The sequence below is a fragment of the Macaca nemestrina genome, chromosome 15 (genome assembly GCF_043159975.1).
Source record: "Macaca nemestrina isolate mMacNem1 chromosome 15, mMacNem.hap1, whole genome shotgun sequence".
In the NCBI taxonomy this organism is placed as follows: domain Eukaryota; kingdom Metazoa; phylum Chordata; class Mammalia; order Primates; family Cercopithecidae; genus Macaca; species Macaca nemestrina.
The window spans coordinates 53,715,586-53,740,531 of NC_092139.1; the positions used below are offsets into that span (position 1 = coordinate 53,715,586).

The 24,946-nt window shown below is 40.7% G+C and overlaps 1 protein-coding gene across 8 annotated transcripts in view; it reads left to right on the forward strand.

Annotated features, from left to right (window-relative positions):
* The first annotated feature begins 60 nt into the window (after positions 1-60).
* Positions 61-24,946, forward strand: part of LOC105486805 (cilia and flagella associated protein 61) — a 290,537-nt gene continuing 265,651 nt past the window's right edge. For 3 of the 8 annotated variants that reach the window (XM_011749862.2, XM_011749864.2, XM_011749868.2), the window contains exons 1-7: positions 61-192; positions 4,077-4,227; positions 17,588-17,689; positions 18,642-18,792; positions 21,751-21,827; positions 22,634-22,701; positions 22,935-23,061. In XM_011749862.2, coding sequence (XP_011748164.2) covers positions 4,085-4,227; positions 17,588-17,689; positions 18,642-18,792; positions 21,751-21,827; positions 22,634-22,701; positions 22,935-23,061 — 668 coding nt within the window. In that variant the 5' untranslated portion in view covers positions 61-192; positions 4,077-4,084. Of the gene's footprint in view, positions 220-4,076; positions 4,228-10,034; positions 10,124-17,533; positions 17,690-18,641; positions 18,793-21,750; positions 21,828-22,633; positions 22,702-22,934; positions 23,062-24,946 lie in introns of those variants that run through there. The other 5 variants (XM_011749866.2, XM_011749865.2, XM_011749863.2 and 2 more) reach the window with 4 other exon arrangements.

Sequence of the window (24,946 nt, forward strand, 5' to 3'; positions counted from 1 at the left end):
CAGGCTGACCTTTGACCTCTCGCATGCGCCGTGACGGACGTGGCACCGTTTCCATGGGGACCAGGCTGCGCGTCCTCCTTACAGCAGCGCGCGAAGTGCGGCGTCCTGGAGCTGCGCGTGAAGTGGGTAGCGCCGGCCTGACTAGCAGCGACGCGAGGACTGCGGTTCAGGGCGTCAAGGGCGTATCCCCAGGTCAGCCTCCAGAACTGGGATGACCAGGCAAGGAAGAGAGGCTCTGTCTAGCCGTGGCGCCCTGCAAGGGAGTAGGGTCGAAGCTCCAATCTGGATGCTCGAGGGGCGGGGGAACGAAGGGAGGGCGAGGAAACTACCATTCCCAGTATGCGAAGGGGCGAGCTGCCGCCCTTTTAGGCTGTCTGGCTCTGCATTGCATTCTAGGTCTTGTAGTCTCTGGGTCCACGCCCCCTCGTTTCTGGTTTCTGGACAGTTGTGCCCAAATAATTAACTCTAAGGCTTGGAATTAAAAATAACAGAAGGTACTTAGAAGCCAGATATTAGGACAAAATGAAAGTAAAAAATAGAGTAACTAGAAAACAACTCAGTCTTGTGATAAGAAATATGTTTAAATTCTGTGTGTGCCTTAATTACTCAAATTTTCTTAGCCTCAGTGTCCTCAATGATAAAACAAGGGTAATAACATCTGTTTCACTAGGATTAAAGACAAATGCTCAGTAAATGTAGCTATTATAATACTTAACCTGCCCTCAAAAACGGAAAAATTAAGCAAAAGTTAAAAGAATTTTTTTAATAGACAAATTTTTAGAGAAGTTTTAGGTTCACAACAAAATTAAGTGGAAGGCACAGAGATTTCCCCCCTCAACAGCTTCCTGCCATCAATTATTATACCTCTTCCCCACTTTAACAGCCTCCAACTCTCAAAAATATCCTCCACCAGAGCGGTACATTTGTTACAATCATGAACCCACATTGACACATCATTATCACTCAAAGTTCGTAGTTCATGTTGGGGTTCACTCTTGGTGCTGTACATTCTATGAGTTTGGACAAATGTACAATGACACGACTTGGCAGCACATTTGTTAGAATAATTTTCATAGTTGCAAGGCTCTTTTGGTTTTTGGGGAAAATATATATTGTGTATGTAGTAATATCACGTCTACCAATGCAGCTATTGCTTTCAAAAAAAGATTTATGCAGATTTCTAGAACTGCAGTTATAACCAACATCAGTATTTTTGCCATAACTCTTTATTAACCATATTATTTAGATATTTGATCTCACTTTTCAAAATTTAAATAGAGAAGATTTTATATCACTTTCATAAAGCCACCTAACAAAATAAAATATATTAAAAAGATGTTTCTTTGAAATGATTTTCCTTAAATGTGTAACTGTAAACAATTGATTTGCCAAATGAATCATTGATTTAATCATCTGTTGCCTTTGCTCAAACGTACAAACATGTTAGAATACTTTGCTTCTGATCACCATCCTTTTATCTCTCATTTTTGTTGTCTGGCAATTCAGTTCATCTCTTTTTTTTTTTAAGGAAAAATGTATTATCCTTCTTACTTTTTGCCATCAATGCTTTTGTAGATACACATTCGTGTTTACTTCATTTCCCAGCATTTAATCTTTCATCCCACTTCTTTCTGATTTTAACTTTATTCTTCTCAGAATATACCATCTCCTAGTTCTTTCTACAAGATTCTTTGAATTTCTTTCAGTCTTTGCATGAAATTGTCTTTATTTTATCTTCATTTTCAAGGGATTGTTTAGCTCGGTTTATCAGTCTAGGTTAATGGTTATTTTTCGCTTTATATTTTTAAAACACTATTCTAGCAGTTAGAAAATTATGGCTCATAGACTAAATTCAGCCCATTGACTATTTTGTATGGACTGTGAGTGAGCTAGGGGTACACACACACACACACACACACACACACACATTTTACATTAAACTTTATGTGTAGTTTACGTTTTAAACATTTGAAAAAAATTACGGGAATACATTCGTGCTCATTTGTGCTGATGTTGTCTCTGGTTGTTACTGTGCTACAATGGCAGAGTTGAATAGTTGTGTAGATAACATGTGGCTCATAAAGCTTAATGTATTTATTCTCTGGCCTTTTACAGAAGTTTGCTAACCCCTGTGCTACTGGCGTCTAATGTTGCTGATGAGAAATATTCTGTCAGTCTAATTATTTTTTCATAGACAGTCTGTCTTTTGTCAGTTTCCTTTAAAGTTTTCTGTTTTTAGGGTTTTGTAGTTTTACTACTATATATTTGGAGTTTCTTTGTATTTTCTTCTCTGAACTGAAGGTTCATGCTTTTCATCAATACTAAAAATAATTAGCAATTATTTTCAAATGTTTCATTTATTCTTTTTGGAATTCCCATGAGACAGATGTTTTTCATTCTGTCTTACGTGTATCTTGACTGAATTCTGTATTTTCTATTTCTGTGTGCTTCTTTCTAGATAATTTATTCATAAGTATCTTCCAGTTTATTTTCTTTATTCTTCTCTGTTTTTAATCCATCCTCTTAGTTTAAATTTCAATAACCACATATTTCATTTTTTAAGGTTCTGTTCTTTTTAAAATAATGACCTGTTCTCTTCTCATGACTTTTCTCTTTCTATATTTCTTTATTATAAACATACTTAGTTCATAGTCTGTTTCAGAGTCTATCATCTAAAGTTCTTGGTGACTTCCACAATACACAGATTGTGTGGACTAGAATGCCATACCCACTTTAGTTTAGAATTTGGACTTCTCAGCAGTATTTTTATTTTGTTTTCTACGTAGAGCTTCGCGTAGAGAAAGCTTGTCACTTTCTTGGGCTGGTGAGTTTAATTTTTCTAGCCCCCTTGCTTACCGAGGGGCCCTTCCAAAGTTCCAGGTAGATGCATGGTTTAATTTTTTAATTCTCTGTTTGGAGTGAGGTCCATTCTACCCCCAAAACCTGTGTCAGATCTGATCACTTCCTGAGGTACTGCTCACATCATTGCCACCTGGTTGGAGAATTTCCCTTGCTCGCTTTCTTTCTTCTTTTCTTGTTACCAAATTCAGTTATGTAATTAATTATACTTTCTTATTTTGTTCAGAATTTTTATATACTTGTAGCATTAGTTTATATGTTTCACAAACAAGATGTCTCATTCCAATTTTGCTTTCAATTTGAAAACAAAACAAGGAATGACAATATTTATGGCTAGCTTTGATAGGAGTCTAGACATTATTAATTTCTCCTTCATTGTTTTCCCTGTTTTGAGCTCACTGGCTAGTATATAATAAAATGGTTTTCCCTCCGAAGGAAAAAAGGGAGGGAAAGAGAGAAGAAAGAGAGACTTACAGAAATTGAGACAATGAGAGAGAAATTGAAATCATTTCGTGACCTACTGTTTTTGTCAACAGCATTTCCCAAAGTGTCCGTCTGGAACAGTAGATTCTCCACTGTTGCTGTCATTAGAGATTCTGTTCCAAAAGAGTGTGGGAAAGGCTGGGTTATACAAAGAAAACAAGTTGCTTTATTATGGAACCTCTCAAAGATGTTAATGGGCCTGGTGGCCCTTCAGGAAGCCTATTGCGAGCATTTCCTACTCTTAACTACGGAATGTTTTTGGTCTCAAAATATCTCTCAAGACTGCTGACCTTCAGGGCTCCAGTTTGGAGAACTCTATTAAGAACATAGGCAGCAGCTGTCAATATTTCCCCAGTAACTCTTGACCACATGCCATCGTGGCCGATTAAATATAAGAGGACCCTGAATCCGTAAATAATTCCTTTCAATGTTTTTCCAATTCTATTGTTAGAATTTTTTTAGCAGCTTTGTTGGAAACAAAGAATATAGTTGCAGAAACTTCTAAACAGGCCAGTTCTCAGAAACTTCATTCTCCTATGGAGGAACGTCAGCTGGTTTGCAGTGACAGTGTCACAGACTACACCCAGGGGAAAACGTGTCACACCAGCATTCTCACACCATGTTCATTCTGACCATATGGAAATTGAGTTAATGTCCAATTTTGTGCATGTTATAACCAAACTGGCTTGTCATAGCAGATTAATAGTGGACTTTTTTCTCTCTTTTGGGGACAGGATAAAAAATGTCAGTACTCACGTCTCCAAGAGGAAAGGTAGAAGTCGTTCATTGCCGAAGAACAGAATCACAGGATATTTATTGTATCAAAAGCCTTATTAGAAAATTTACCTGCAAGCTGTTTGGGAAGCTAAATATCATCTATCTTCTGTAAGTACATAACTAAGTTCAAGAATGTTCACAATTTTGGTTGGGCGCAATGGCCCATACCTGTAATCCCAGCATTTTGAGAGGCCAAGGCAGGCGAATCACCTGAGGCCAGGAGTTCAAGACCAGCCTGGCCAACATGGCGAAACCTCTTCTTTATTAAAAATACAATAATTGGGTGTGGTGGCGCATGCCTGTAACCCCAGCTGCTCGGGAGGCTGAGGCATGAGAGTCACTTGAACACAGGAGGCAGAGGCTGCAGTGAGCCAAGACACGCCACTGCACTCCAGCCTGGATGACAGAGTGGGCCCCTGTCTCAATTTAAAAAAAAAAAAAAAAGATGGTTCATCAATTTTATGACATGCCAGAAAAGGATCCTACCTTTTTGTCTTTATGGGGCTTATTGTGAGAAAATGGGTAGCTCACTGCACAGTGAAAAAACACGTAGCAAGAAATCTCTGGGAACAACAAATCCCCATTTCCTATAACAACATGCAAATCAAAAAGGTTTCTCATGGGCTTTGGATTCAAACAAATTTGGTTCAAATCTCAGCTGCCTCACTCACTAGAGGAGTCACTTAGAACAAGTTAATCATATTAACTGCCAGATTTTGAGAAATTAGTTTATGTCAGGCTCTGTGCTTTGCCAACATTATGTTATTTAATTGTTCTGACACTTCTCTGAGGTGGCCAGTATCATGTCCATCTCACAGATGAGAATGGGAGGCTGGCCCAGGGTCAAGCAGTACATTGGAAACCTGGATTTGTTCACAGCCACTGCTGTCAAAATGTTCTTCTGAACTTTAAAATATGTATAGATTTGTTCCTTAAAAGATCTTTTTTCTCTCTGTTTTGTTTGTTTATAGACCTTCTGTGGGTGCCAGAATATAAATATCCTTGAATCTGTTCCTCATTATTTAATTAATTAATTTATTTTTTGAGACAGAGTCTTGCTCTGTTGCCCAGATCTGGGGTGCAGTGGTGCAATCTTGGCTCACTGCAATCTCCGCCTCCTGGGTTCAAGAGATTCTCCTGCCTCAGCCTCCAGAGTAGCAGGGACTACAGGTGCATGCCACCATGCCAAGCTTTTTTTTTTTTTTTTTTTTTTTTTAGTAGAGACTAGGTTTCATCATGTTGGCCAGGCTGGTTTTGAACTCCTGGCCTCAAGTGATCTGCCTGCCTTGGCCTCCCAAGGTCTTTGGATTACAGGCGTGAGCTACCGCGCCCAACCCTGTTCCTCATTATTTTTATTGAAAATATTAAATATCCTAATATTTTGGATTTCATAAAGCTTCATATCAAATACAGTTGAAATGTTTAAGCTAAGGCCAGCCTAAGACGTTAAAGTTTGTAGTTTCTAATTACCCCCCTGATGAATGTAATTATAAATTGGCACAATTTTACTAGAGGGCAGTAGGACAGTAGTTATAAAATGCTTAACAAATAGATATACCAATGAAATGATTTTATTTTTTGGCGTTATGGTAGACTAAGTACCTTAAAGATGTCCATTGGATGGAAACAACTAAAATGTTGATACACACAAAAGCTAAGGACTGTGTAGGGAACATTATCAAATTGAAATCAGAAACTTCATTAGGTAAACAGGAACCAATGCTAGCTTTGTCCTTGAGGATTTTTGCCACATTCTATTAATAGCAACTTCATATTTCTGTTTTGATAGCTTTGCAAAGAACGGAAGGTAACTACTCCCTCCGCCTAAGGAGGCAGAGCATGTGACCCCTTTGTATAAAATTGGGATGTTCATTGTAGGGATGAAGAAGATATAACCCACTAAATACAAATGGACAGTGAGGGCTCACTCAGCCTCAGCATGGAATAGAGGGGGATAAAGTCTCTTCTGAGAACTCATAAGCACACACTGATTTGAGATCCATGTTAATTATTTGTGTGGTCCAAAAAAAAACTTGAAGGAAAGAATTTAATTAAAAATGGTCACAGGCTAGTAGTGTGTCCAGGACACTGATTGACATAAACGCAAATCAAGTGTGAAGGGATGCAGCTTCAGCTCAGACTCCAAATAATAACCCCAGATAAAGTTGCAAAGAATATGAACTCACAGTCAAAAATCATAAATACACAAGGAAACATGTACCATTAGAACCAACAAGAGAAATTATATAAGAGAGTCAACTCCCGAAGACTTCAGATATGAAATTAAACAATGAATATAAAATAACTATGTTTACTGTGTCTAAAATAAAAAGGTAATTTTAAAAAGATGATTGAAGAAGGCCGGACATGGTGGCTCATGCCTGTAATCCCAGCACTTTGGGAGGCTGAGGCAGGCAGATCATGAGGTCAAGAGATCGAGACCATCCTGGCCAACAAGTGAAACCCCATCTCTACTAAAAATACAAAAATTAGCTGAGTGTGGTGGCACATGCCTGTAGTCCCACTACTCAGGAGGCTGAGACAGGAGAATCACTTGAACACGGGAGGCAGAGGTTGCAGTGAGCCGAGATCGCACCACTGCACTCCAGCATGGGTGACAGAGCGAGACTCTGTCTCAAAAAAAAAAAAAATAAAAATAAAAAAGATTAAAGACTAAAAAAATCTGGGTTGCTGAGGTGGGCGGATCACCCGAGGTCAGGAGTTTGAGACCAACTTGGCCTATATGGCGAAACCCCATCTCTACCAAAAATACAAAAAATTAGCCAGGAGTGGTGGTGCACACCTGTAGTCCCAGCTACTCAGGAGGCTGAGGCAGGAGAATCTCTTGAACTTGGGAGGCCGAGGTTTCAGTGAGCCGAGATTATACCACTGTACTCCAGCCTGGGCAACACAGTGAGACTCTGTCTTAAAAAAAAAAAAAGTAAAAAATTATAAAAATGAATAATCATGTTTAAACAAAAGTGAAAAAGACCATCTAGAAATTAAAATGTAATTGAAATTAAAAGCTCTGTAGATGAATTAAACATCATTCATAGACACAGTTGAAGACAGAAGTAACGAGCTGGAGGATCAATACCAGTAAATTACCTAGAGTTCAACACAAAGAGAGAGAAAAAATATGAATGAAGCATGAGTCCTAGTCTAGTTAGACTTTTAGGAGATAATAGGAAGCCAGAGGGTGAATATTTGAAGAGAGAATGGCTGAGAGTTTTTCAGAATTGTTGGAAAGCACCACTTCTTACATCTGGAAAACTCAGTGAATCCCAAAGGGGATAAATACACAGAGAAATCCACAATTGAACACATCATAATGAAACAGCAAAACATTACAACTAAAAAGATCTGAAAAATAACAGAGGAAAAAAAAAAGCCAAGTTACCTGCAAAGAACTAAAGATTAGCCTAATAGATTTCTTAGGAGCCACAATAGTAGTCAGAAGATAGTAGAATATCTTCAGTAATGGAGAGAAAAATAACATCAATTTAGAATTGTGACACCGTTTCACCCAGTGAAACAATTCCTAGCGGGACCTGGGAGAAAATAAATGCATTTTCTGGCAAACAAAAACCTAACTCATTTACCAATAGACTCTGAATGGAGGAAATTCCTCAGAATATGCTCTTGGAAGAACAGAGGATACCTCAGCTAGAAAGCTCAAAACACAAGAAGGAATGTCAACAAAAACATGGCAAATATGTAGGTAAATCTAAGAAAAAGTATAACTGGCATAAAACAATAATATTGATAACGACTGATTTGTGAGGTATAAACCATATGTTAAAACTAAGATTCAGGACAAAAACAGCATATAAATTGGGAGGAATATGATTAGAATGAAAGAATTCTTCAGGTTTTATTCAAGATGGAGGGCGTGGTAAGTGGTATGCAAACAGGCTCCCCCGGCTCCCATGAGCCACACATCCTGTCACTTAGGCAGTTGTGTAGTCTGTTCTCACAGAGAATCATGGCTCGCCCTATGCAACCAATGGAAAACAGCAGAAGTGAGACCCTATTTGACTTCAAGTCTAAGGCATAAGAAGTCTTGCAACTTCCAGTGGGTCTCCGGAAGTGCTCCTTCTCAGAACCCGATGCCTCACTGATGAAAGCTCCAGTCACATGGCTCCCTGTGGGTGCTTCATTTGACAGCCTCTGCTGAGCTCCCCGCCGGCAACTGCCACCAGCTGCCAACCATGCAAGTAAGCGGTCTTAGACACTGAGTCTTCAGATGGCTTTAGCCACTGCTGCCATTTGATAGCCTGAGATACGACGCAAAAACTGCTTAGTTCAACTCAGGCAGCCCACAGAACTGTGAGAGATAATCATTGCTACTTAAAGCCACTAAGGTTTGGGGTAGTTTATTACACATCAGTTGATAACTGGAACAGGCAGTAAAGACTGTTAGGAATATATGTTAACATGGTTAAGATCATCAAAAGAATAGGTGTAGAGATGATAACTTCTGATCTATAGAGGGAAAAAGGGAATGAGAAATTTAAAACGAACCCTGAATCTAAAAGAGGACAAGACAGGAGCAGGAAAACAGAAACAAAAAGCATAGGATGTATTAAAATCACAAAATAAGAAAATAAGTTTTACTATATCAGTAATCATAATAAATGCATCTGGATAAAATTCTTCCATTAAAAGATTAAGATGGGCAGATTGGCTGAACACAAAACAAAACTGATATTCTATTTATGAGACATACCTAATGTATAAAGTCACAGAAATATTTGAAGTCAAAGTATCAGGAAAAAAAGATATGCCCACCCCAAATCTCATCCAAAAAAAGGGCTAGTATTGCTACATCAACAGCAGACAGCATATAGTTCAGGACGAAAAGCTCTCTACAGATAAAAAGGGTCACTATATAATGATAAAACTGTTCTTGAGAGACCTAAGACAGCTTTAAACTTCCATGCTTCTAATGACACAGTTCTAAAATAAATAAAGTGAGAGTCAGTAGAACCGGTAGAGCACTGGAGACTCTCCCGCCTCCCTGTGTTCCCTGTGCCTTTTTGTGTCGTTCTCCCTGCTGTAGTCTCCACGTTCTCCATCTTTGTTGAGCCTGTGACTCCCCCGATAGAATGTGATGGAAGTAGGGCTGTCCTGGTCCCAGGTCCAAGTGTTAAGATGGCCTGGCAGCAGGGCTGACCCAGGGGAGGCACGCGGGGCATCCTCGGTACTCACTCCCAGCTAGGGCCCCTGCATGAACCTGAGAGTGAACAGTTCCTTCCATTTTTGAACCCTGGGTCCCTCTGGCCTCACCCTAGTTCGAGCCCTTGCTGGGAGCTTTCAGTTTTGTGCTCTTTGAACCTTGCAGTACCATGTAAAAAGTCTGTCTACTCTACTGGACATACCACCCAGAGAGGCCATATCATAAGAGAGAAGCGTGCATCTGCGTGGAGGAGAATTGAGGAGCCCAGCCTCCAGCAAGAAGGAAGGCCCCATGTCACCCTTCCCGGCGCACCCCAGCCCCTTTGGGCCACCCTCACTGAGGCACAAGACACATGAGGGAAAAAAAACCATCTTGGAGGTTCTTGCCCCAACAGATACCCCTACTGTACCCTGTCTGAATTTCTCACCCATAGAATTGTGAGCAAATAAAACAGGGTAGCCACTAAATTTGGGATAACCTGTTATGCAGAAATAGATGAACAAAATAGCAGGTCTTAGAGGGAACTTAATAACCTTAAATACTTAGAAGAGAAGAAAGACCTGAAATAAAGTTCAGAGTTTACCTCCAAGTTAGAACAAGAACAGTCGAATCAGCTCAAGGAAAACAGGAAATAAAGGACAAGAGAGCACATTAATGAAACGGAAAACAAGCATCTGGTAGAGGATAAACAAAGCCAAAAGTTCGTTCTTTAAAAAGCCTAAAGAAAGAAAAAACTTCTGACAAGATTAATCAGGAAAAAAAGGAAAACTTTCAAAGTAATGTGAAAAGGACATAATAACTACAGATGTTGCTGAGGTTAAGCAGGTAATAAAAGGGTATTATAGATCCACAATCCTTTAACTAAATCCGTTGTGACTAGTTATGTTTCAGAATGCAGAATTTTAAAAATTAGTTTCATCCATTGATGAAATATTATTGAATTCCACCCATGAGGGCTGGAGAGATTTCCCATGATTACATACGTTAGGATATCTGTGGTAAAAATGTAAGAATATTTTATATATGGGATCAAGACTGTAGAGTAACCTCATGTCACTTCAAGTCCAATTTTGCTGCTTCCAGTTTTTAGGGCTTTATGAATCTAAAGGGATTGGGGACCTGTGTAAAAAAAAACTGCATGCCAATAAATTTGAAAATATGGGGTCCCAGAAAAGTTTCTTAAAATCAACTTAAGAAATGATAGAGGCCGGGCGCGGTGGCTCACGCCTGTAATCCCAGCACTTTGGGAGGCCGAGATGGGCGGATCACGAGGTCAGGAGATCGAGACCATCCTGGCTAACATGGTGAAACCCTGTCTCTACTAAAAATAAAAAATAAAAAATTAGCCGGGCATGGTGACGGGCGCCTGTAGTCCCAGCTACTCAGGAGGCTGAGGCAGGAGAATAGTGTGAACCCGGGGGGCGGAGCTTGCAGTGAGCGGAGATCGTGTGACTGCACTCCAGCCTAGGTGACAAAGCAAGACTCCGTCTCAAAAAAAAAAAAAAAAAAAAGAAATGATAGAAACCCATTAAACTGAATTGTTAATTTTAAATCCTCCCACCAATAAAATGGTAGGCACAACTGCCTTTACAAGCAGTCCTACCAAACATTCAGGGATTGGGTATGTCCCAAATAAATACAAGTTCTTGGAATCAGAAAGAGAATACTTTTTAGCTTACTTTCTGAGGCTAGCATAATGTTAATATCAAAATAATACAAAGACAGTATAAGAAAGGAAAGTTAATGGCCAATCTCACATAGAAAGAGAAATGAAATTAACATTCATGCCTTGCTCATGAACATGGATGTAAAAATTCTAAAAAAAAATAGGAAAGGAATCTAATAATGAACTAAAAAGATATGATTATGATTAATTGATCATGGTATTCAAGATTGGTTTAATATTAGAAAATGGATTAGTCTAATTCATCAAATTAACAAAGGAGAAAATGTAATCTCAATAAAGACAAAATCATTTGATAAAATACAATATTCTTAGTAATAATTCTTAACAAAATGAAAATATAAGATTATTCTCATATGTGTAAAAACCTTTAACAAACACTGTATGTAATGATAAAGTATTAAAACAATCCCTGTATAATAAATGAGGATGCCTGTTGTCATGAGATCCTAGCTATTGCAGTAAGGGAGAGCAAAAGCAATAAAATGTACTAGGATTTGAAAGGAAGAAACAAATTGTCATTTTTTGCAGGTGATATATTCTCTACTTAGAAAATTGGAAGGAATATGAATTAGAATGAATACAGAAGTTTAAAATTTCTGGCTATAAAGTCATTGAACAAAAACCCATTGCATTTTTATATACTAACAATAAACAGAAAACATTTTTCTATTTACGCCCATGCCAAAGAATATAAAGTACCTAGTATAAAACTGACAAAATAACTCCAAGCTCATTATGGGGTAAATTGTCAACTATTCAAAGACATTAAGGAAAGCCTAAATTCAGTAGCCGCCCCTCTCCCTTATCTGAGAGAAATATATTCCAAGACCCCCAGTGGATGCCTGAAACTGAGGATAGTACCACATCCAATTGTTACTAGTCAGAACACATTTTTGTTCATGCCTTCCACCCACAAATGTAATGGCTTTTCCATCTTAACTAAGCATTCGCTATGCACTGTGACCATAACTTTTGTAGTTTGAGGTGCGACAGGACAACTAGCACAAATTTTTTTTCCATTTTCAAAATTTCACAGATTAAAGATTTCTTCTTACCCTAGATCTTAGCAACCTCAGCATACAATTTATTTTTTCCTCATTAAGTTGAGAATTTTCACCTTTTCATGTAAAGGAAGCCTTTTACAGCTTCTCTTCAGCATATCTGAATTACCAGCATCACTACTCTTGCACTTTGAACCAAAGTACTGTGATGCAGTGACAGTCGATCTGGTAACAGAGTGCAGTTATCAGATCTAATACTAGGTGACTCACGGGCAGCAGCATCTACAGTGTGGGTCTGCTGGACAATTCCTGGGCAGGACAGGGTGGAATGGCATGTAATTTCATCTTGCTACTCAGAATGGCATGCAATTATAAATTTATAGATTGTTTATTTCTGGAATTTTCCATTCAGTATTTTCTAACTGCCGTTGACTGCAATTAACTATGAAACTGTGGGCCATGAAACCACGGAGAAGTGGGGGGACTATGGTATTTCGAGAGGTAGACTACATTTTGGACAGGAAGATTCAAATCACAAAGTCAGTTTCCCTCCACCCCCATCAAAATCCTGACAAGATTATTTGTCAAGCTTAATGAGTCTAAATCTGTATGGGAAAGCAAAGGTTCAGGATAATCTGAAGGAAGAAAAATAAGGTGGAGAGGCTTGCCAACTAAAGATTCATTGTAGGTATAGTAATCAGAGCAGTGTGGTAATTTGCAGGGAATTGACAAAAGACAGATGGACCAGGATAGAGATCCCAGAAACAGACCCATACCTATATAAAAATTTGATGATGGCTTTGTGGGGAAGGGATGTGCCACTCAATAAATGGTGCTGGGAGAGTTTGTTGTTCACATGGAAAAGAAGATAATAACCAACCTCATGTAGTAGAAAACTTTTAAAAATTAATTCTGGGTGAATTTATGATACAAATGGGAAAAAGTCTGACATCGATGACAGAACCTTCTGGATTCCAAATTCATTTATCCAGCTTCCTGGTGAATGCCAACCCTTGGATACCTAGTAGGCACTTGAATCTAGTGTGGTCTTCACCTGCCTTCAATCCAGTCTTCCCACACTTTTCCTATCTCAGTAACTCCAGCCTTCCCCTTGCTTAGACCCCAAACATTTAAAAAAAAAAAATTAAAATGGGATCTTTATAACTGAAAGGGTTGCAACCTATCTTAGAAGCCAGTGTATTTTCAGAAGTAAAAGCAAATTTAAATTTTCACTGATGTCCTGAAGCTTCCAAAACAGCTGCTACTAAGCCCACACAGTGTTTCATTTTTTTATATTAGGCAACTCCTGTCCCTTGGCCAAGTCAACTACAAGGCTTAATGACTTATTTTATAGACATTTAAAAAAAAAAAAAAAAGGTAGTTCTTTTGTGGTCTGTGTGTTTGGTTTTGTTTTATTGACTGCCTGTTCAGTTATAGAAGTACAGGAACGAATAAAACTGATCTCACCTAAAGCTGGGTGCGGTGACTCACACCTCTAATCCCAGCACTTTGGGAGGCCAAGGCAGGGGGATCACGAGGTCAGGAGATCGAGACCATCCTGGCTAACATGGTGAAACCCCGTCTCTACTAAAAATACAAAAAATTAGCCGGGCATGGTGGCGGGCGCCTGTAGTCCCAGCTGCTGGGGAGTCTGAGGCAGGAGAATGATGTGAACCCAGGAGGTGGAGCTTGCAGTGAGCCAAGATCGCGCCACTGCACTCCAGCCTGGGTGACATAGCAAGACTCCGTCTCAAAAAAAAAAAAACCAAATCAAGCAGAAAAGGCGAGTGCTGTTTCACCAAGATTTCCATCAACTATAAAGAAATAAGTTTTGTACAAGGAACTTAAACAAATTTACCAGAAAAAAACAACCCCATCAAAAACTGGGCAAAGATTGTGAACAGACACTTCTCAAAAGAAGACATTTTTGCAGCCAACCGACATGAAAAAATGCTCATCATCACTGGTCATTAGAGAAATGCAAATCAAAACCACAATGAGATACCATCACACGTCAGTTAGAATGGCAATCATTAAAAAGTCAGGAAACAACAGATACTAGAGAGGATGTGGAGAAATAGGAATGCTTTTACACTGTTGGTGGGAGTGTAAATTAGTTCAATCATTGTGGAAGACTGTGTGGCAATTCCTCAAGGATCTAGAACTAGAAATACCATTTGACCCAGCCATCCCATTACTGGGTATATACCCAAAGGATTATAAGTCATTCTACTATAAAGACACATGCACACGTATATTTATTACAGCACCATTCACAATAGCAAAGACTTGGAACCAACCCAAATATCCTTTAATAATAGACTGGATAAAGAAAATGTGGCACATATACACCATGGAATACTATGCAGCCATAAAAAAAGATGAGTTCATGTCCTTTGCAGGGACATGGATGAAGCTGGAAATCACCATTCTCAGCAAACTATCACAAGAACAAAACACCAAACACCACATGTTCTCACTCATAAGTGGGAGTTAAACAATGAGAACACAGGGAGGGGAACATCACACACTGGGGCCTGTCAGAGTAGGGGTTAGGGGAGGGATGACATTAGGAGAAATACCTAATGTAGGTGACGGGTTGATGGGTGCAACAAACCAACATGGCACGTGTATATCTATGTAACAAACCTGTATGTTCTGCACTTGTATCCCAGAACTTAAAGTATAATAAATAAAAAATAAAATAAAATAAAAATAAAGTTCCAGAGCAGGAAAACTAATATGCTTTGACAGTAACCAGTCCACATTATTTTAATGGGTTGTTTACTGGGTGATAAATTAGGAAACTTTTTGTGATGATGTAAACATTGATTTATGTGTGGAGGGGGTGGATGTGATTCAAAGGTGTATTTATTTTCTAAAATTAGTTAAATTATACCCACAAAATCATTTCACTACATGTAAATTATACCACGTTAAAATATTATAAAAAATTGTATAACATCTGACTGTAAAAAAAGAAAATAAGTTTTGGTTATGCTGGGAAAATTTCCTAAGCAGTTGAATAAATGAGGCATTGCTCCAATGAAAAGAGCTCTGATTTCCATTTTGTGTGAAATACCTGTGTGTGTGTGTGTGTGTATTAATAGGGCTCCTTCAGTTTGGATTTGGCTTATTACAAAGAAGAGTTTAAAATCCAACATTTGAAAGTATGCCTTCTCAGCCAGGCATGGTGGCTCATGCCTGTAATCCCAGCACTTTGGGAGGCTGAGGTGGGTGGATCATGAAGTCAAGAGATTGAGACCACAGAGTGAGACTCTGTCTCAAAAACAATAATTAAAAAAAAAAAAAAGAGAGAGATTGAGACCATCCTGGCCAACATGGTGAAACCTTGTCTCTACTAAAAATACAAAAATTAGCTGGACGTGGTGGCAGGCACCTGTAGTCACAGCTACTTGGGAGGCTGAGGCGGGAGAATCGCTTGAATCCCGGAGGGGGAGGTTATGGTGAGCCGAGATCGTGCCACTGCACTCCAGCCTGGGTGACAGAGCAAGACTCTGTCAAAAATATATATGTGGTATGTATATGTATATGTGTGTGTGTGTATATATATATCCTCTTCTTTCCCTTTGTTCCCATGGTGATTTTTATCTGTACTATGGAGGACCTAGTGGCTAAGGGGTAATAAGAAGTAAAAATTATATACATAAAAAGATAATGCTACAAAAGTTACTTTTTACAGTCAGCTATTTGTAAACTGTAGTGCATTTTCCCATTGAAACAAAGCAATTCATGACTGGCTTCCCAGGCCAACCCACAAAAGCATATTGAATCTTTAATGTCTATGTGGTATATAGTATTGTGCTAATTGTACTATAGGACCCAACTGCCATCCTGAGGTTCCCATGGATAAATGCATTTCGTTAGAATTGGATTCCAGGAGCACGTTGTTCTTTGCTTCCCTGAGGGGATGGTGGCTGCGCTGTCCCAAATTCTTACCCACTTCTTCCTCCCCACCATCGCCACTATCATCAGAGCTGATGTGTACGGCGTCTGGTGCATTTTCTCATCTGGTTTAGAGGGAGCACTCTCAGCTTGAGACCACAGGTCATGACTCTGGCAGTCTGGGGCAGAGGAGCCCAAAAGACCAAGAGCTGGAGGGAGACGATAGAGGTAGATGGAAGTGAAGGGTTCAGTGAGAAGTTTTGGGGCTGCATCCCCGTGCTAAAGAGCCCTATGTGGATACTGTATTCTAGGAACCTGAGACAGTCTACTGCCTCCTTTCCTTGATAGCCAGTGCTTGTATGGGGCCCCTGGACCAGGAGCAGCCCTGTTTCATTCCCCTGTGGCTGAGGAGTGTGATCATATGTGGCTGCTGTGTCTTCCTCTGAGAAGGGACAGTGGCTGCAGGCACTGAGATTGATATCCCCAGCACAATGTTTCCCAAAGAGGTCCGTACATCTGGTGGTACCCAGGGGGATTTCACTTGCTACATGCAGGAAAAAATTTTGTTTTAAATGTTACATCTTTATTTTTATAGTTACCTCCTTCTTCTTATTCTTTCTTCTTTCTTCTTTCTTCTTTCTTCTTTCTTCTTTCTTCTTCTTCTTCTTCGACGGAGTCTTGCTCTATGGCCAGGCTGCAGTGCAGTGGCGTGATCTTGGCTGGCTGCAACCTCCACCTCCTGGGTTCAAGCCATTCTCCTGCCTCAGCCTCCCGAGTAGCTGGGACTACAGGCGTGTGCCATCACTCCCAGCTAATGTTTGTATTTTTAGTAGAGGTGGGGTTTCACCGTGTTGGCCAGAGTGGTCTCGATCTCTTGACCTTGTGATCTGTCTGCCTCGGCCTTCAGAAGTGCTGGGATTACAGGCTTGAGCCACCGTGCCCGGCCTTTACCTTCTATTTATAGCAAGAGATACTGGTTTTCCATTTATGGTAGCGATATATATTTCCTATTAAAACTTTAAGCCCAAAGTAAATTGATTTAAAGAAAAAAGTACAGGAAGTACATGTGTGTGAGAGACTGCTGTTTGGTGAACTGCTCTAGTAAAAGGGTACACTGTCAAGTTAGATAAAGCAGACTACAAATAGTATAGGTTGTGGGATTCCATTTTTTTTTATTATGTATTATTATTATTTTTGAGATGGAGTCTCACTCTGTCGTCCAGGCTGGAGTGCAGTGGTGCGATCTCGGCTCACTGCAGCCTCTGCCTGCTGGGTTCAAGCGATTCTCTGCCTCAGCCTCCTGAGTAGCTGGGATTACAGGCGTGTACCATGATACCTGGCTAATTTTTGTATTTTTAGTCGAGATGAGTTTTCACCATGTTGGCCAGGCTGTCTTGAACTCCTGGCCTCAAGTAATCTGCCCACCTTGGCCTCCCAAAATGCTGGGATTACAGGTGTGAGCCACCGTGCCTGGCCAGATTCCAGTTTTAAAAACACACGATGTACATTTCAACATATAGTTACCCTCATGCAAAGATAAGTCTGGAGAGACAGAAACCAAAGTATTGACAGTAGTTGGTTATCTATGGAAGGTGGGATTAAAACTGATTTTCCAAATTATTTTTTTCTTTTCTTGCTTAGATTTTCTCATTCTTTCTGCACTGACAATGTATTCCTTCTGTGATAAAAACATAGCTGGAAAGCCCATGTCACTTTCTGTCTTCCTGTCGTCTCCTCTTCGCCTCTTCCTCCAGTTACATGCTTGCTTCTTCCTGTTCTCCTCAAGAAGGAACGTGGGTAACTGCTGCCTTCTTTGTATTTTGAGTGACTGTTTAACTATTTTTTCCTCCAACTTAAGATGCCAGTATATTTTATTTCACTAAGAAAGTAAAAAAATACATTTAAATTTATGCACAAATGGTTCTTGGGGTGGTAAACTATAGGCTGCCTTTAAGTGCCTTTAAGTCTTGCTGCCTTGATGGGCCACAAGACAGGGTAGCAGTTGGGAGGGATTGTCAAGATAGTCCCTCTGAGACAACCACCAGAATAAGACTGGAAGGCCTGCTTCTCCTCTCTTCGCTTTATTAACTCACTGGGTTACCTTAGCTTAAGCAAGACCCCTGAGAGTCCCCATTTCTGCAGCTGGGTCAGACGATAATCCAGATTCCCAGATTCCATATGAATGAATCAGTAAGCCCAGGGACATGGACTCACAGTTTGGAGGAACTGCTTGAGAATGGTAACTGAGATGGAGCTAAACTGTTAGCTTTACCACTGTGTATAGGTGACCCATGCATCCGAGTTTGCCCAGGACTTTCATTTTTTTAAGCCATGAAAGTCTTATATCTTGGGCACTCCCAGTCCTGGGCAAAGAGGGACACTTGGCCACCCTAACCGCAGATGTTTAGGTCAAACACAGTGGTATTGGCAACATGGAGAGGATAGGGAAAACTGTGTAGTCAAATATCTTCCTAGCCAATCTCCAAGGGAAAGATAGTAGATACTCAATATCATAAATGTAATACCTTTCTCATGAAATGCCATTTTGAATACAAGTTTAGTCGACAGCACCACTTGTCCTGAACGATGTACCCCAAAGTGGCTGCAATATCATTCCCACCTTTTCCAGAGATTATCAGCCCTCGTGCAATGGCTGCTGAGCTCCAGTAGCCAGAGGGGAAAAAATAATATGTCCTCACCTCACTTTTTGTAATCTTATTCATGTTTGCAATTTTAATCATTTCTACAGAGAAAAGGCAAACCTTGCTGTTACCCTCTGCAATGACAAGGAGGAGATCATGGCCCAGGCCACCTTCCTGGACTACCCCAACTGGAATGTTGCCAAGCAGGACAACTGGGTGTCAGTGTTCCGGGAGCTCGACAGTGACATCCCATGCACAGTAAGAAATCACATACAATGCTTATTAGAACACCCTGAATCTTGAGGGGGAGTCCTGTGTTTGTAATTATGTCTTTCCAAGTTTTGCACTGAACAGTGTATGACGTCATGACACTTAAAAGTGAAGGTAGCTGGTGGGGAGGAAAAGGGCTGAGAGTAGTGCCAGAAGGGATAGGAAAGGGCAGGGAGTTGCCAAGTTGGCTAGCCGCTGGCAAGGCCTGGATCATGCTCCACTAATGAGGGCAGGGGAGGAATTAGTGGAAGTGTCAAACGTGTGCTTCCAGGTCTCGCGTTGTTCTCCAGGCGTCAGTGTCCAAGGTCGTTGATATGTTAGGAGAGCACCTGCCATCTACACACTTGCCCTTGTAATCATGACAGCAGAGCCTCAGACTTCTGTCACATTCTATAATTTTCAAAATGCCCTCGTGAACCTTGGCTTATTTAATGTCTTCTAGCTGCCGGCACATGACAACTTGTCGGCCAACGGAAGCTAGGTTAGTGGTTCCCAGGAGTCTGGCCTGGGTACCTGGTGCCAAATCTGAGCTTTCCCTACATGCAACCTGCCAGAGCCAGGCTAGAGACAGGCCCCAGTTTTTGTGGAGTGCCAGAGGCTGCAACTCTGGGCAGCACCCTTGCCTTATGGTGGAATTCTGCAGCATGTCCCCAGAGCCCTCATGTCAGAAGAAAAGGGAATGCCAAATGAGTGTGTGGGTGAATTCACCCCCTGTACACGTGTGTAAATGTGCACACATACACACACCCCTAAGCAAATTATTCAGCATTTATTTCACTAGATGGTGCCTTCCCCTCATCTTTTGTGCTCTCTTCTACCCTGCCACCCTGTATACCCAAGGACTGTTGTCAGAAAAATTATCCCAAACTTGGAAATAGACCAAAAAGATTATTTCAGTCCAATGCTTGCACCTTTGGTTGACTAGCCTGTTTTACAATGCTGTAGGAATGGCGATTAGCCTGTAGATTTTTGTCCATTAGGATGTAAAGAATTCCTGTCTGGAAAGAGGCAACCTCAAAGTTTATGGTTTATTATGGTTATTTGGTATCTAATCCAGCAATCTTATTCTTTCCTTTTCCTAGTAAATCAGCTGAAGTATCCAGCTCTTCAAGTGCAAAGAATCATTTTTATCATCTCACTGGTTGCCTCATTAATTGATGAGTTGAAGTTGAATAAACCTCTGATAGCTGTTTATTTTATATTTGCATTAGGGTTATGATTTTACCTTTCTGAAAATTATAAATTAACACTCTTACTCATAAACACATGTCCCTTTTGTTTCTTTTCAAACTATCTTCTATGACAGCATAGAGCTGGGCTGTCCAATGTGGTTGCCACCAGCTTTATGTAACTAATGAACACTTGAAATGTAGCTAGTCTGAATTGAGGTGTTCCATAAGTATAAAATATGCCAGATTTCAAATACTTAGTAGAAAACAAAGAGTGTATAATATCTCATTAATGATTTTTATAGTGATTACTTGTTAAAATGATACTATTTTGAATATATTAGGTTAAATATTAGATTAAATATTAAACATTAATTCACCTGTTTGTCTTTATTCTTTTTTAATGTGTCTACTAGAAAATTTGAAATGACATTTGTGGCTTGCATTACTTTTCTGCTGGATGTCACCAGTATATAGAGCCTTAAGGTTTAATGTAATACGTATCCCAGGGGTATTTGCAGCTGAAGTAATGATTTTTATCCTAAAGCTAAAGAATAAATCTTGCATTGTCATATTTATGATGGAAGAGAGAATTTGGGAGACAAATCAAGCAAATCATAAGCCATGTGCTCCTGAGGCTAGTCCTATTCAGAATGTAAGGCAGATGTTGAGTGAGATTATTGTGGGATTAAATGAGTGAATACAGAGCAAGTGCTTAAAATCATGTCGTCGTCATCGTTATCTGGACTTTTGGGATTTGTATTGTTTGCCTTTTGGGAGTTTTCTAGCTCATGAATCAAAACATGGTTCTCCTCTTGCGCTTTTAGGCACCATATAGTTCTTTCCGAGTGCTTCTGAGTCACACACCATCCAACAGAAATGGGGGCAAGGCACACAGAAGTGCCATTGGTCCCACAAAGCTGTCTAGAAAGTTATTCAAAAAACAAGAAACCTAGGCAGCACCCGTGCTGTCCTGATATAGGTGCTAGCACTACCCTCACCAGTCAGCCCGTCCACGTCTGCACTATTTCCAGAATTTGAAGATTTGTTCATAAGCACAGAGGTACCGAGTTGAGTGGACCAATGTGTGGATGTTTGAACCACTTACTCATTGTTTAGGCCACTTTAAAAATCTGCAGAAGGAGGAGACAAAGCTCTTTTAAAACTTGGAAGATTTAACTGGAAAGTCATGTTAGAATCTTGCTACTGTGAGTTTTCAGCTCCCAGGTTTTCTGGATCCCAAGAGTAATATTTGATTCTGACTCTGGGAATGTTGAACAAAACAAGCCAATGGATTCTGAACGTGGCATCTGCCTTCCATTTTTCAAATTCATAAGAGAATCTCTCCCGCCTGTCACATGAATAGAGCAGCAGCTGCTGACTCAAGAGCGCTGGGAAAAGGGTGATTGTCTTTCACTTGGCATAGACACCCCTGAGGACAAGACTACTGGGTTAATAATCGATTTCACTCCCCTGCAGGCTCTTCCCTGCCCACAGCTCATTCGTGAGGGCAGGAGGAAGGGCGGGCGCTCTGGACTCATTTACGATCCCTGTTTCCTTGAATAATTCTGAGCGAGGAGGACAGAAGGCGGCAAACTGACTCAGTGAGACAGCTCCAATGCCGCCTGGGTGTTGCATCACTTAAGACATAAAATATCAACCCTGAATGCCAGGCTGTTCTGTGTCTGTGGATGCCCTGAAACCCTCCTCCAGCCCTGCTCTGACCTAGCCCGAATGCTGACTCAGCCTTTAATCTGTGTTCTCTTTTTTTCTGCAGCCCCTGAATACGTTGTTCATGCACCTCTTTGTGGCCGTGGATGAGTATTCTGTTGGCTGTTGCAAAGAGATTCTTCGGTGAGTGGATGGGGCGGTGCAGTGGTGAACATGAAAGAGACTGTGGATAGTTTTGAAATAGTTTTTAAAAGACATGACATTCTTTGGGGTGTTTAATTTGGTTGTAATTTGTGGCTATATTAAAATATTTACTTTGAATAGCAATAATATTTCTGAAAGAAGATAATTCTTTGAATCTATTGTCCATTCTGCACGCTGATATCATTTGAGGCAAACTGGTAGTACAGTAATTTAAAGAAATGGATTTGGGGTGAGAGGAGTAGGAGAAGAGTTAAGTGTCACAAGCTTGGACATTTCTAAAAACTGCTTTTCTTCATCTTATCCTTAGAAATGTTTATTAACATGACAGACTTCAAAGCATCCTGAATAATAGGATGCGTGGAAAATGACCAGCAGGGCTACCGAGTCATGGCGATGTGTCTCTGACAGCCTCTGACAGCCTGCACAGACATTTGGGGGTGGTGACCGCAGCTTTCAAGTCACTTTGTAATGTCACACCAGACCGTCCAGATGCCAGGTCAAAGGTTAATATTAGCAGAAATCTGGTGTGCCATATGAACATGGCACCCTTTATTCTCTCTGCCTCCGTGGGACAGATCGAAAAGGGGCCCTTTAGAACCCAAGGAAAAGTAGAGAAGAAAAAGAAATTGCCTTGAGGCTGTTCTTGCCATTGCAGGTGGGGAGCAAAGGAGCCCATGTGGATTTAGGAGCACCTCACCTTTTTAGCGACAGCATTTGTCTTCATAAAGTGCCAGCTAATGGGATTGCTTTGTTATTAACACCAGCCCACCCTCTTTCCTCACCAGAACCGTGTATAAGGCAGTGCCAGAGCTGCACTTCATATTTCTCATCGTGCCTTCCTACATGAGCCTAGGTAAGGCCCGCCCAACCACCTCTGATCCCCAGTAGCAAACATTGAAAATTCACTCCCAGAATGGTGCTTTGGGGAATGAGAAATAAGAATGGTCTCCAGGCCCTCAATGTATCATGTGCATATTTGATTAGAGCAATTAAAGCACAATTTAGAATGGAAACTACATTTTGTTCTGACATCCCAAATTTATTTCTTGATAAATAAGGACATGTTTCTTTATCTCTGTGATTTAGGCTCAACTCTCATAACTGTTTTTGACCAAGTGGGGAACATTCCATGTCTGACGTATGAGGAAGACTTTGCAGTGCATATATGTCACAGGCACAGCCACTATCCTCAGCTGCACGTTCGCAAAGCCAGGTACGGTTGGAGTCATGCCTTGTGTGACCTAAGCTTGCTTCACTGGGACAGTCATCTTCCCAAGACTCTTTCAACTACCAATGCTAAGTGACCATAGCTCAGATAAAATTTTTTTACAATACGCATAAACATTACTTCATTTGGATATCTTTATAGTTCCCCTTAATGACATTATTTGCAGGACTATCTGATGATACTTATTTCGTTCTATGTGGCTATAACGTTATGCATTGACTCCTGAGGGGTTTCTGAAAACATACAATCCTAGGTCCCACACCAGTAAGATAACTTCCAAATAAAACAAGCTTGAAAATGAACCTGCCTGTTCAGTTTTCCTGGTAAATCCCAACTATTTTCTGACATTCAGTGAGTGAGGATGCTGTTGACCCCAGAGAGGGGTTTTCCAAGTTGAAGGTCTCTACCATCAGGTGCCCCAAGTTCAGCAGTTTTAGGGAGATGGCTGTGGCAGTGTTTTCCAAAGATGGCTGCCATACCACCTTCCACCCCGCAGGCCCTTCTTTGATGTGACCTTGGCACTCCTCTCTTCAAGCCTTGGGGGTTCCATCCTCTCTTCCTGGAGCTGGGTGTGTTGTGACTACTTTGACCAGTAGACCATGGCCAAAGGGGTGCTCTGGGACTTGTGAGGCTGGAAAGCTTCCGCCTGGCACTCTCAGGATGCTTGCTCTGGAGGAAGCCAGCCGTATGTAAGAAGTCTGGAGAAGCCACATATTCACAGGGGAGGGGTGGTTGACAGCCCCAGCTGGGCTCCTGCTGACAGTTAGCTTCCCCTGCCCACTGTGTGAGTGAGCCATTGTGGACGCCCAGCCCAGGAGAGCCCCATATATCTACAGCACAGCTGACCTCTGATTGGAGCCACATGAAAGACCCAAGTGAGGATGCCCAGCTGAGCCCTGCCAGAGTTCTGACTCACACAACCATGAGCGATGTAAAGTGGCTATTAGAAATAAGAGTGCATTATGAAATCATCTCACAGGGGTGGTTGCTTGGCTTATCAGTGAAGAATAAATTGTATCTTTTAGGATCAGCCATTGCTGTGTTTGAGGAATGCTGACTTTCTTTAGAAAAGTATTTTAAAAGTTTTAAAAACTTTACAAAAGTAAGAGCCTATCATTTACCAGGCATGTAGCAGTAGTATGGCATCGTTGTTAAGAGTTTGCAATGCTGGCATCAGATAGATGTGGATTCTGATTTTGGCTCTCCTGCTCACCAGGTGGGTTAACTTACAAAAGGAAAGTGAACTCTGCGGGGGTGTAAGTTCCCTCCGTCAGTGGGTGTAAGCCTATTGTCTACAGCACAAGATTGTGATGATTGTGAGCTAATGAATGTCAAGCACATAGCACACTTCCTGCCACATGTGAGGGCCCAGGAAATATTAAATATTACTATGACAAAGGGCCTTAGAGTTAAGTGGTGGGGAGAGACTCACTTCAGTTAACTGTCACGTTGGTAGCTGAGAAGCGGGGTGCACAGAGAGAGATGAAGACAGCTTCATTACAACCGCTCCCCCCGCCCCCAAAAAAACCTCTAATTGTCTGTCCATCAGTAAATGTTGTTTACTCTTACAAACTGTGGTACATCTATACAGTGGATGCTACTCAGCAATTCAATGGAATGAACCATTTACATATAGTAGCGTGAATCAATCTCAGAAGGTTTATGCCGAGTGAAGGCAGACTTAGAAACAAAAAGTGTATACAGTACTGCTGATTACACTTTTATGATGTACAAAATGGGTGAAAAGCATCCATAGAGATAGGAATCAGATAGAGATAGAAACCAAGATCATGGAGATCATGACACAGGCTGGAATTCTAGCAGCGACAGGTCACAGAGATCCAGGTTGTTGACAAAAAGAGTCAAACTC